Source organism: Clupea harengus, chromosome 16, assembly GCF_900700415.2.
Source record: "Clupea harengus chromosome 16, Ch_v2.0.2, whole genome shotgun sequence".
Classification (NCBI taxonomy): domain Eukaryota; kingdom Metazoa; phylum Chordata; class Actinopteri; order Clupeiformes; family Clupeidae; genus Clupea; species Clupea harengus.
Genome location: NC_045167.1, coordinates 3,767,894 through 3,780,972, shown reverse-complemented (window position 1 = coordinate 3,780,972; position 13,079 = coordinate 3,767,894). Strand labels below are relative to the sequence as shown.

At 42.8% G+C, this 13,079-nt stretch overlaps 1 protein-coding gene across 2 annotated transcripts in view; it reads left to right on the top strand.

Moving 5' to 3' along the window:
• LOC105904125 (bone morphogenetic protein receptor type-1A-like) overlaps nucleotides 1-13,079 on the top strand; it is a 28,100-nt gene that overhangs the window by 2,100 nt on the left and 12,921 nt on the right. For both annotated transcript variants that reach the window (XM_031583240.2, XM_031583239.2), the window contains exons 2-3: nucleotides 7,274-7,385; nucleotides 11,065-11,242. In XM_031583240.2, coding sequence (XP_031439100.1) covers nucleotides 11,173-11,242 — 70 coding nt within the window. In that variant the 5' untranslated portion in view covers nucleotides 7,274-7,385; nucleotides 11,065-11,172. The remainder of the gene's footprint in view (nucleotides 1-7,273; nucleotides 7,386-11,064; nucleotides 11,243-13,079) is intronic.

The following is a 13,079-nucleotide window of genomic DNA, read 5'->3' as shown; positions in this document are numbered from 1 at the left end:
CTCATTTTGACTTGTTGTCACTCATTCAACTCCTCTTCCGTCTGGGGCACATAGCTGTAGAAGTGGCCTAAGCACAGCCTTTGAATTCTAACTTTTTCCATGAACACAAGGATAATTTAGGCATTAGTAATAATAATAATAGTAACAATAAGGCATGTTAGACATTTATGAGATGATGATAACTTGGCAATGATTTATTATCCTTTTAACTCTAAAACTCTCTAACTCTTTAAATCCTTCGAGTTCTAAGGCTTGATTTGGCAAAAGCATATGAATTGATATCATGACTCCATGCTGTGTTGGTTGATCATTCATGATCACATAGTGACAGATTTGCTGAACATATATACATTAAATGAAAGATTCTTATTGTATGGAATTGGTCAATTTTCAATGTGTTCAATTTTATATACGTATCTGATTCTATATATAAAATGTTACACAAAGGTGCCTCTCTGTTGTTAGTTGCTAACTGCTCCGAATCGTCTCTTCAAACGGACATCTAAATCTGAACAGTCATCGAATATATTTGGTTGAATTTGTAGAACCATTCAGCGGAACGACATAAAGAATAATAAATTGAAATGGCACAAAGTCAAAGTAACTTTTAAAAAGCACCAATGGAGTGCTGTAGAATAATATGCTGCATTTCTTCAAGGAAATGTCTGTGCTTCTCTTCGTTTGAGTTTGTTTGTTTGAGCCCACTTGTTTGAAGGTGCCTGTGACATAGGCGGCACAACAAAGAGCTTTTTCCCCCCACTTCTCTCTCTCTCTCTCTCTCTCTCTCTCTCTCTTTTCCCTCGGTCTCCCTGCCCACTCGTTCCCAGTAAACCCTCTATCTCCCAAATGGACCATGTAATGGCTGCACTAGCTCTGAAATGTTCTCTTTGCTCCACAGTGAACATTTCCTGGAGGGGGAGGGGAGAGGCTCCACAGAATTGAATTTTCTCCCTAAGTGCCCGGTTATCTTTATTTATTTATTTATTTATTTATTTATGTTTTTCTCTACCGTGTTTGAGGAAGAAAACAATGAATACCTCCTCTCCCCTGTCCCTCTGTACACCAGCATTTGGTATCCACTCCATGAAAGGGAAACTGAGTTGAAACAATTGAGGAGAGGAAAACGAAACCTTCCTACTGAAAATACCCCTATATGGATTGAGAACTTGGTGATTGAAGTCTTATGATGCATACAACTCCTTACTGACGAGCACTGCGGCTCTTGTGCACGCATTGGTTCTGTTTCACCTTAATGCGGTGAGAATGGAGCTCAAACTAAACTAAGACATCTCTGTGTGTTTGTAACTCTTAATCATAAGAACTATAGAGAACCACCACCACCACCACGTCTTGGCTGGTACTTACATGGAGCAAGCAACAAGACCATGGGAATACAGCTCCTTGTATTTTGAATGAGAAATAATAGGTCAATTGCATTGCGGAGCATATGATGGGATGAAGTTTATTGATCCTTGAAGGGAAAATGAGACAAACCTTCCAATGAAGGGATGTTGCTTAAAATAGTGTTGATTTTATAAAAGGTTCACACTCATTTGACCTTGACTGGAAGGGGATGACTTGTATAACACATGAGATCTGTGACTTTACAAGTTACACAAGTGGGTGTCTGTAGGGAAGGCAGAGGGCTTGAAATTACAATGACAATCTGATCTGCTGTCAGTTCAGAGAAAAGATATTTTCAATCATTCCAATCTAATGTGGACACAGAGGAAGGTCTATGACCATTGCGCGTAGTGTTTTTCCCTCCAATGCCCTGTAAATCTCCACAAAATTGTAGTGTAGGCCTAGTGTACGTTTAGGTAATTTTCCAACAACTAAGCCAGAGCATTTATGAGGTGTATTCCAAGTGTCTTTGAGCAATGGAAGGGAGGAAGGATCGTTACACTGGCCTGGACTTGGCTTTTATGACACAGTTTATCACTGGGATTGAAAGAGATATTGTGTAGGATTTTCCTTGGTCATGGTATAATGTGAAATGGGTCAGTGCATAAATACTGAGCTCTGGTGTTTTTGTGTGAAGAGAGCAGTGTGACCCGAACGAATGAATCGGAATGCCCTTGAGTACCGGTATGTTCACTGATTCTTGGGACCATGTCACCAGTGGGAGAGATTTTCCACTGTAGACTGTTTTTTTTTTTCTTCCACATTGAAAAGAAAGGAAAGGATACACCCAGGCAGAGCCAGTATGTATTGGTGTTCTATACAGCTAAAATAAGAATCTGCTTCATTATGAATTCCTGATTTTCACATGAGATCAAGCAAATATCAGGCTGTTCCTGAGCTGTGCAAGCAAGTCATGCATGTAAGAGCCAAGTGTCTACTCTGCTAACACCACTAACAGTTGTTTCCACAGCCTGAAATCCTTTAAATCTTATCTTATCATTATCTTACACAATGTGTAAAAGTTCTGAGTTAGATATATATATATAGTTACTGTTGCTCTTACTGTGCTTGATAGAATAATAACCGCTGCAGTAGTATCAGCGAAGCTAGCAGTTATCTCATAGCTACCTCACTAGCTCACAATAGTAATAGGTATTTAGCAGTGGTGCTTACTTATCCTTGTCAATCAAATTAAGTTAGAAAATTCCAATGATTTTATGCTTCTCTGCTTTCCTAATGCAAACAATGGAGCTTTCAAAACATTATTCATTGCATAAGTCCTTACAACCTGCTACATTTTATTGCGTAGGGAAGTATGTATAGTATAGTATGAAGGTTAAACCTGTGCATTGTTGATCATAAACTGTCCTGTGTATTTGCAAGCAGTAATGCTTTGCCTCTGTGCTGCAAGTATGGCTTGGCTGTTACAGCAACCAAAGTAGCAATAGTGTCCTCTAACTTCATCAGAACATTTACTGATGTTGTCCATTAGAGCCGAACCAGATACATTATTTCATTTTAGTATCGTGTGTGTGTGTGTGTGTGTGTGTGTGTGTGTGTGTGTGTGTGTGTGTGTGAGAGAGAGAGAAAGGCAGGCAGGCAGGCAGAGAGTGGCAGGCAGCGTAGGAAATGGCAGTCATGTGGCTTTTGTTAGCGAGTGTTTCTCTCTGTTTCAGGACAAAAGAGTCATGTTGTTTGGTATTAGCTGGAGCATGAAAAGAACACACGCACCCATTATTAGGGGATCTTCTCTTTGTTTGCCCTAGGGGAAGAGGAGCGGTGTGGTCTAGAGCAGGGTTTCCCAACCCATTGATGGGCCGCGGAGCACCTTCCAGTGGGCCGCGAAAATGTTTCAGGTTTTTTTTTTTTCCCACGAATTTTCCACGAAGAACTGATTTTTAGTTGGGAACAATATTAATTAGGACTGTCAAAGTTAACGCGTCAATCTATGAGATTATTGTGGCCGAGATTAACGCGATACAATATTTTAACGCAGTTAACGCAACTTTGTTTAATTCCGGTGTGCGTTGACCAATGACACGATACCGCCGCGTGCCTGAAGTCAAATCAGTTAAAACCGAGACGGTAGTTGGAATATGGAGAGAGCTGAGGGATTGTTGGGCGGAAAGTTTCTGTTTAAGAGGCAAAATGACGTAACAATCGACAAAACTAAAGTTGTATGTAGCTTTTGTCAAGCTGAATTTAGCTATCACAGAAGCAGCTCGTCTTTAAGTTATCACCTTAATGCAAAGCACCCGACAGAAAGCAGTCCCAGGTTAGATGGTCGCCAACCCACACTCCACGACTTCTCTAGGAAAATAACTAGACCAGTCCGTGAAAAGGTTACCAACGCTGTAGCAGTTTGGGTTGCCGGTGACTGTCGGCCCATCAACATAGTTGAAGACGGTGGGCTGACTGAGGTATTCCGAATTGCTTCAGGGGACAATTCTAACAATTTATCGTCGATGTGCACCATTGTGTCTCGCATACATTCCTTGTATGACGGCGAGAGAGCACGAAAAAAATACGATTAAACAACAGTGTCTAAAATACACGCTGTCTGAAGTGATTACTCGTTAATTTATAAGATTTAGTCTTTAGAAGCTGTATCTATTGACAGCTCTAATATTAATACAATTTATGATTGAAATTGGATGTTTTAAACACAATATCAAATATATAAATAGGCATAACAGACAGATCATGAAAATAATATCCTATCTCTATCAAACTTTACAGCGTCATCAAGTCACCTGCTCAGTTAAGGTTGAGTCTGTGGCGATATTAGCGGTTTCTTAAGCGGAAGAATGATAGCACTGGTAATGTCATACTACCGAAAACTACTGAAATTCAGCGTAAATACAACCCTGATTAAATTAGATTTGGTTTTCTGAATGGAGATTGAGCCCAGGGCGCAGTGTGTTGAGTGCGTTTTAAAGCTGTCTAATGAGGCGCTCAAACCTTCAAATCTGAATCGACATTTGGAGACGCAACATCCAGCACTCACGTAGGCTACAGAACCAGGTCCTGGAAAGGATAAAAAGCAGCCCGACCCTTTTAAAACAAGATGGGTCGACGGACGTCAGTAAAGCTGCATTAGTGCTGTTTTTTGTGCGTTATCATTGGAGTGGTATTCTACAAGAGGACATGCTTTTCTGTGGAGAATTACCAACTCGAACCACTGCCCAGGAATGCTCGGTGCTATTTATGTTGATAATAGATTGCAGCCACAGATTTAAATCGTTATTTCAATTATTTGAATAATTGTATTGACCTATTTTAACCTACTATTTGCATGTCTGAAGCATCACCTATTTTAATTCGACCTAGCTGAGTGGTCTTGTTTGCATGTTTCATCACTTGTTTTGAGTGCATGCTATCTTTTGGGTCTATTCTGGTTTTATTTCCTTGCTTTTTTGCTGTGCACAAATAGGCCTAGGCCTACTGCAACTAAGTTCTCTGTGTGGTTTTATGTTGTTTTCTGGTGCACCATACAATTTGGATGCAATATCTAGAGTTAGATTTTCTTTTATTCATTTCTAGGCTTCCACCTGTAGCAGGTGCTGATGTTGCTTTTTGTGACACATAACAATCACTTATTAATTAGAATGAATGGATTATAGATTCAATTAGCCTAATGGAATATAGATTAGCTAAAATAAGCGGGGTGTCTGTTGGGCCCCGACCTGTTACAAATACGAAAAGTTGGGCCTCAGAGTCGAAAAGGTTGGGAACCCCTGGTCTAGAGAGACCCCCCTCCACACAAACATTGCCTATGAGGTACCAGTAGAGACTACAAGAGCTACATGGTGTTAATACATCTCATTGAGCTCTGATTTCTTGCCTTGTATTTTGGGATAGGATTAGTGATCCTGTTTATTGGAGCTCACTTCGTCACCTTTACTGTGTAGTATAGGATTTTAGGGATCAGAGGAATTTAGTTTCTAACTGGTTTTCCATTACCTGAATAATTCACTTATGTACGTATTGTTTCAAGCACTTGCATAACATTGTAAAGACGTGAGCTGCTACTCTCTGGAGAACAACATAGCTGGTCACTGCTAGGGTCCTTCTGACTGGAGTTGTTGTAAGATTAGTAACTTAGTTGTGTGGCAGCATAGACTACTGAGTCAAAGGGAATATTACTGAGCTTGATGGAAGAATATGAGCTTCATTGATTTGACTGTATGAAGAGAATGCAATGCTGTGTGTATAGCATCATTTGTGTACATAATGGTATCCTTTTGAGACTGATTATGGCTGCACAGAAGAATAACAGTGCAGTTGATGCTGTGTTTGTTTAAAACCGCAAGAGTCACTGATATTTTTGATCATTTTTATCCTTGAAGGTATCTATGGTTGACCTCTGTGTAATGGAAACAGCATTCCGTTCTTCCACATGTACATGCAGCCAAACTAAGTGTGCCCTCAAGCATTGGCTACAAAGGAAGAACTACAATGGAAGGTTGTAAAATAGTTGCATGACAAGTGTTCCACAGCGACCAGGATATGCATCCAAGTGCCAGTCCATCCTTTACCTAGAATGACTCATGCTAATGTGTGATTCTGCAGCCTTGGATAACCAGAAGATGAATAACATTTTCACATAACATTTAGAATGTAAACATGAGAAATGAACCCCTTTCAGCTGGACACTCCGATCACTCCTAGATGAGCTGGACACTCCTATCACTCCTAGTTCAGCTGCACACTCCGATCACTCCTAGATGAACTGGACACTCCGATCACTCCTAGATGAGCTGGACACTCCTATCACTCCTAGTTCAGCTGCACACTCCGATCACTCCTAGATGAACTGGACACTCCGATCACTCCTAGATGAACTGGACACTCCGATCACTCCTAGTTCAGCTGGACACTCCGATCACTCCTGTGCTGGTTTCCCACAGCAGGAGCCCCAGTGAACCACACTAACCGCCGCTCTTCATGGGCTTTAATTTCCATTAGCTATGGCTGATCGTTCACTTTGATCTGGTCGCCTCCACTCTCGGCGCAGGCTCTTTTCCCCGCGGCCCCCAGCTTTCCTGTTGGCTTTACTAAACCGTCTGGAATTATCGCTGCCGATGGAAATCCTCACGTTTGATTTCCACTTCCTACGGCTTGCCCTCCATTTCCCGCGCAGGGACACCCGTCACAAACAGTGATTCGCCTCAAGATTAGCAAAGGCTTTTTGCCACAGTTGTATTATTTGGTGGATTAGTGTTGGCTCTGAGTATGTAATTGCAACTTAATAACAAAAGCTAAAAGGATTTAGTTAGTCGTCACCCAGTGTTAATAAATACCAAAGGGATAAAGAGGGGAATGTTGGTAAGGGCTGGAGTGTTCAGAATTTTGTGGACTTAAATAACAGTGTCCATTTCACAGGTCTATTGGGTTTTTAAGGCCCAAAAGGTAATTTTAGTGTTTAGTTACCAGCTGCAGGGACAAGAATAGAGGCTCATTATCTATTGTTATCTGCCTTCTCCACAGGTGGCCTTTATTAAAAGATGGGTAGTGTGCCTGTGATGCAGTCATCAGGACACCAGAAACATGGAAAGGTTTTGAACTGGAAATACCTCTCCATGAATGTCAGTCCTGTCTGTTCAAAGTAGTGTACTGCTTGAGTGCTTTCCTTTGTACTCTATTGGTCATTCTAGTTGGTGGCTGTCTGTGCTGGTCCAGTGGTCATTATGGCTGGTAGCAGTGTGGTCCTCAGTGCCTCGGTGGATCTGTTTGGAGCGTCTTTTTTTGTTCATCAGGCTTTTATTATCAATGGGCTGAAAAATGAAAGCACTGCTCAGCCAGAACCACTACAATGTTAGTGCAGTTGCACACGATATGACAATCTCTCTTCTTCTCTCTTTTTCAGATTTGATGCTGCAGTAGCTGTGTTCCTGTGCCACCACCCTGACCATGACAGCGGGACTGTTTGAGAGAACTATGACTCTAATCCTGCCCTGTCAGTTCGGCTGCCCTGTGAGGTGAGTAGCATTGGCAGTTTTGAACCTCTGTCTGTTACGTTGTTGTAACTTCTGTTTGTTATGTTCAAGTGCTGTGTCTGTGCAAAATATTTAACCAAAGGGTGTTCCAGTTTAGTCCCTCCTCGTGGCATATTAGGATTCTCTGAATATATAGAGAGGTGTGTTGTGCTGGTGCCTTTGAACAGGCCTTTTTCCCCATCATGAAAATTTCCTTTAGTAAATGTGTAACTTGGGGGTTTTATACCTAGGTGTGTGTGTGTGTGTGTGTGTGTGTGTGTGTGCTATCTGTGTTTACATAATCCTAGTCTGGCAGTTGATGCGGTATGATCAGCAAAGTGAGACTGAAATATACACACGGAAACCAAGAGCCTAGTACCGTCATTATCCTAACACACTACCCCTTACATGAACAGACAGCAGTCACTGTTAAGGTGATGGGATCAATCCTTTGGCTTTTCAGTCTGAGCTGGTTAAAGTGCATGCGTACATAAGGGGCTAGCTTGGCTAAGTGAGTCGATGGAACACTTGTTTTTATTGTCAAGGAACGGTAGTATAGTCAACAGCGTCTCATCTGTGGAGGTATGCTGCTGGGAATGTGGCGGTATCTACGATGGGTCCTATGTTCGTGAGGAATCCAGATCTGACGTTTGAGCCTCCAAACATCTGTGGCGTTGTTCAGACCCCTCAGGCCCCATGCTCTGGGATAGACCGGGGAGCTGGAGCCGTCCGTGGTGTGTGCCACACTGTCATTACCCCGTGACGCACTCCGACTCAAGATAGCAGCTTCTTTTTTGGATTCCAGAATGTGCCTGAGCTTGTGCATCCCTCCAAAAGCCAGCGCAGTATTTTCAGCTGGATGGGATAATTATAGGGCTGAGCGCTCTGCTGCTGCAAAAGGAGACTCATCCTATAGCTTGAAGGATCCAAAGTGCTCCAGCCACATAGTTCAAAGCACCTATGCTGGTAAAGCTAGACACAAAAAAGAAAACTTTTTTGACAGGATGGGAGATTGTTGTTGTCACGTGGAAGTTTGGAGGTTTAGGGGCTGTTGCATAATGGAGAAGAGTCACAGTGTTGAACAGCAGAAACAGAAGCCTTTGGGAGGATGAAAGGGAGAGATTGATGGTCAAAACAGCTTTGTCATTAGTGAGTGCTGCCAGATTATTACAACAATCTACACTTCAAAACCTGCGCTCATACGTGATGATACTTAAACAGGTCGTTGTTCAGGTTATTGGTATGGAAGAAATTATTGTAAAACTTTGTAATTCACGGCATTACAACCTGCAATAAGCCTTTTTTTCATCCAAATAATGTCACTTAGAAAATGTGTCTTTCCTGAAGCTGTGCTGTGTACCTGTAAATTTACAATTCTCTGTTTTACGGCGCAACATCAGAGGGTTTCTTTTTGTGAGCGTCAGATTGATTGTCATTCAGGAAACAGTGTTATTGCTGAACTCTAGGTGGCCTTGCACACCCCAGTGGCTCATTTGCAAGGAACCAGACCTTGTAGTAAGCCTCCCCTATGACATCATGCGAGGGCGGGCTCTATGACTGTACCTTGTCACCTATCTCAGCCAACCATAACCAGGAAGTCTTTCATTTCATTCCGTGATCCCTCCGAACGACGGCATCCCAATCTTTCTCGTGGTGTAACTGACCGTGGTGCATTTATACTGGCGCAGCCCTTATAAGTCAGACAGCCGCACTGCTGTTCCAAGGCTCCGGCACACATGTGCCGTACTATCTCCATCTGCATCTGCTGCAGAGGTCACGGAGGTCACGGAGGCTAAAGGTTTAATGACTGGAGGAGGGGTTTGGCTGGGCGGTTGTGTGCCTCTCCAGGGCCTTCCTCCCCTGGGCCATTTTCTCGGTTAGCTCCCCAGTGATCGATGATGTAGGAATATCTTACCACACGACCTGCCCCATTTTGCGCCCCACTGACTTCCAGAAACATAGCAGTTACTCCGAATGAAGTCACTGTTAAGGGCTGTCCACACTGCCAACAGTAACTATAACGACAGCTGTAACTCTAATGATATGAGCGTCTACACTGACCAGCTATAAGGAAAACCTCTCACAACTGTTTTGAAAATAATGCCCAACAATACCGGTTTTCATGCTGTTATTGTTACCGTGTGTGGTGTGGACATGACCGTTGTAATGAGCTAGAGTGATATTTAAAACCATAGTATTTATAGTCATTGCTCTAGTTGGCGGTGTGGATGGGCCTTAACTCTTTCTGTCTGTCTTTTTGGCATCTACTCCTGGCTGTGTTTTTCTTGATTTAGTGTTTTTATTCGTTTATTAAAGGCTTTTTGTGTAAGACGTCATGTATTATACGAGTAACCAAACAATGACACTGAATAGTGTATGGAGGGAATGAAAAGTGAAGAAAAATGAAATGCTAAAAGTGTTTGCAGCTCGAGTCCCCCAGGCTGCGGGGTGTAGATATCCATGTCGAGACAGGGCAGGATGTCAGCACAAATGAGCTCAGCACAGGCCACCCTGTGTGTGTGTGTGTGTGTGTGTGTGTGTGTGTGTGTGTGTGTGTGTGGGGGGGGGGGGTGGGTGTGTGTGTGGGGGGGGTGTGTGGGGTGTGTGTGGGGTGTGTGTGTGTGTGTGTGTGTGTGTGTGTGTGTGTGTGTGTGTGTGTGTGTGTGTGTGTGTGTGTGTGTGTGTGTGTGTGTGGACGGACAAATGAGCTCAGCACAGGCCACCCTAACTCTTCTTACATCAGCTAACCCTGCATTCCAAGCAAGTTGGACCTTGGGAAAAGCTGACCTACCACATGAAAAAATGCAAAGAAATAGTCATCTCAATTTCAAATTCCATGTTGAAATATAAGGCAAGATCCTTACGCCCTGAGTAGACTAAAAAAAACAGACATGTGATATAAGCAGGATCAGCATTACATATTTGAAAGGGAAGGTGTTCACCATACTGTAGATAGCACTTTTAGAATGTCCTTGTGTGTATCAGTTTAAAGTAGGATGTAGTGTTGTTCTATTAACATGTATGTATCATTTTAAAGTAGGATATAATGTTTTAATAATGTTGATTAAAACTAACTAGCTAGATGTCTTGCTGGATAACCGCCATTTAATCGGTATGTAAATAAATATAAATCTGCAGTTGAGGGTCCATGCATTTTCTAAGATGTCGTAGAAGTCATTTACTTTGGAATGATGCCAAGACTCCAATTTTAGAATGGCTGACTTCCAAGTACTAGTGGACTGCGCCATGTCTGCATTGAGACCGAAGGATCGCCTACTTTATATGTACCGCTCATACGCAGGGAAATGTAGCTGTCAAGTTGTAGCCAAAGCCTGCTGTCATTTGGCCATATGTTTTGACCTAGACTGAATGGGTCACTCCTGACATTGTTTGATTATATTCAGGACTACATTATTTTTATATTCAGTGAAAGACATTGCTGTGACCCCTTTTGTCTCAGTGTTACCAAAGCCCTCAGCATTCGGTGAATTACGAAGTGCTCAGTATCTTCATATTTTTGATAGATTTACGGTGCAAGCGCCATTATGGAAGCGGCGTGTGATTAATACCTCATCAGGGCATTAGACCAACGCAGAGTGCTCTGGCCCTCTCAACTCCTCCCTGCAATCTTCACATTTATCATTCAACCATATTCTGATGCTGTCTTCTGCCTTTGTTTCAGGGTCAGGAACCAGTGAGAGAGAGACTGCGAGGATCTTCAGCGCGTCACTAGAAAGCTTCGTCTGGGGTACAGCTAATTGAAGCCACAAATCAAGACACTCCTGCCAGGATGACTAAAACAGTCCTCGTCTTCATCACGTGCCTGGGGGTCTGCGTTCTGTCTGCTCTTCCTGCAATAGGTAAGGATGAAATAAAAAAAATACAAATGAATAAATAGAAATATGTTTAGCATTTCATGAAAAGTAATTAGATTAACATTCAAATAAAATAAACACTGTTCCGTGTGTTTAACTCACATTGTGGTATACATCATTTAGATCATGATTTTTAAGGCTGGTCTCCATGTCTTTTGATGTGCAGTGGTGTCCGTCATCTGCACTGGACACAATTTCAACCTCCCGACTCTTTGTGCTATTTCTGTTTCTGCAGAAGAAGCCGCTTTGGGTAAAAATGGCTTTGGGAAGCCATTCCTCATTGCTTGTAAACCCAAACCAGACATTAACAAAAGGGCAGGCATGTTCAGCGACAACACAAGTCTCCCTTTAAATAGCTTCTAGCATGATAAGATCAGTGTCTGTGGACCGTTGCAGCGAGCTTCTGAAGAAGCTTCTGTTTTTGAGAGTGCCTTGTCCTGGCTCGGCCAAATTTGGTTTTCAGTGGTGATCCAGTTTATTCCAGGTCCCAACTGAATTACCTCTATTCCATAAACAAGCCCAATAGCTCCCTTTTTATTTTCTCAAAAAATATTATACAAGCATGGCAAGCGCTTTGGCTTGGTCACCTGACAAAACTAGCCGCCGAATATCCATCATGTGTTTTTATTTTTACCCCAGTCTAGGAAAATCAATCCTAGACAGAGGACCTTGTGTCATGGGAAACAGCAAAGTTACAAGCCAGTTGTTTTTCATCCCAGCTCAAAAAAACACAGCAGCTAATATTACCAGTCTGGCTCTGCAGTCTTGAGCTACAGCAGCTAACATTACCAATCTGGCTCTGCAGTTTTGAGCTGCAGCAGCTAACATGACCAGTCTGGCTCTGAGAGTCTTGAGCTGCAGCAGCTAACACGACCAGTCTGGCCCTGAGAGTCTTGAGCTGCAGCAGTAGCAGCTCCATGAGGGGGGATCTCAAGGCTCTTTTATATAAACTGCCGTTCCTTTCAGGTTGCCATCATTCCGCCTGTTCCCCCAGCATCATGCTTTGCTTTTCTCACCACTCTGGCCTCATCACAACTCCGTTCCCCTCTCCTCCCCTCCTCTCCTCTCCTCTCCTCCCTCCCTCCCTCCGCCCCATCCCTCCCTCCCTCCCTCCGCCTGCACTGGGCGTGCTGCCCAGGCCCTACTACAGGAAGCTTGTTGAGTCTATTGTAGGTGCTCCACATTTCCCTCCCACACTTTTAACCATTTCCTGTATTGCAGCCGGCGGGTGGCCGTTTGTGGAATAAACACACTTACATGCTCTCAAACGCTCGCTGGAAACAATGCTCGGCAGTCCGCGATTAGTGGGTGGACAGTGGCACGTGTGTGTGTGTGTGTGTGTGTGCTTAATGCGTAGTGAGCTGTTTTGCAGCATAATTTGTGTGGACATTTAGTCTACCAGTGACACTGCACAAGTTCTGAATTCAAACAAAATAATTTTAAAACGTTTTATTATAGTGTGTGTGTGTGTGTGTGTGTGTATGTATTTAAGAAATTGGACACATTTGTAATAGTAATTCAAAGGACTTCCAGAATGAATATGGATATATAAATAAATAATTAAGACTTAAGTATGCATAATCACTGACAGTTGTCAACAAATTTGGGGCTTAAAATGTCATGGCCGTCATGTTTATTGAGGTCACCAGATAACTGTCCTTGGAGTCCTTGGGCAAAGTAATAGTTTTGTCTAGTGCTGGTATAGTGGTAGTGGTATAGCCATTGCTCGAGCCTCAAGGGCAAAGCAAAGCACTCATCCTCAGGCAGTCTCTAGGTATGGGCGTATTTATTTTGCCGTTTTGAAGCCGTGGATGAGGTGAAA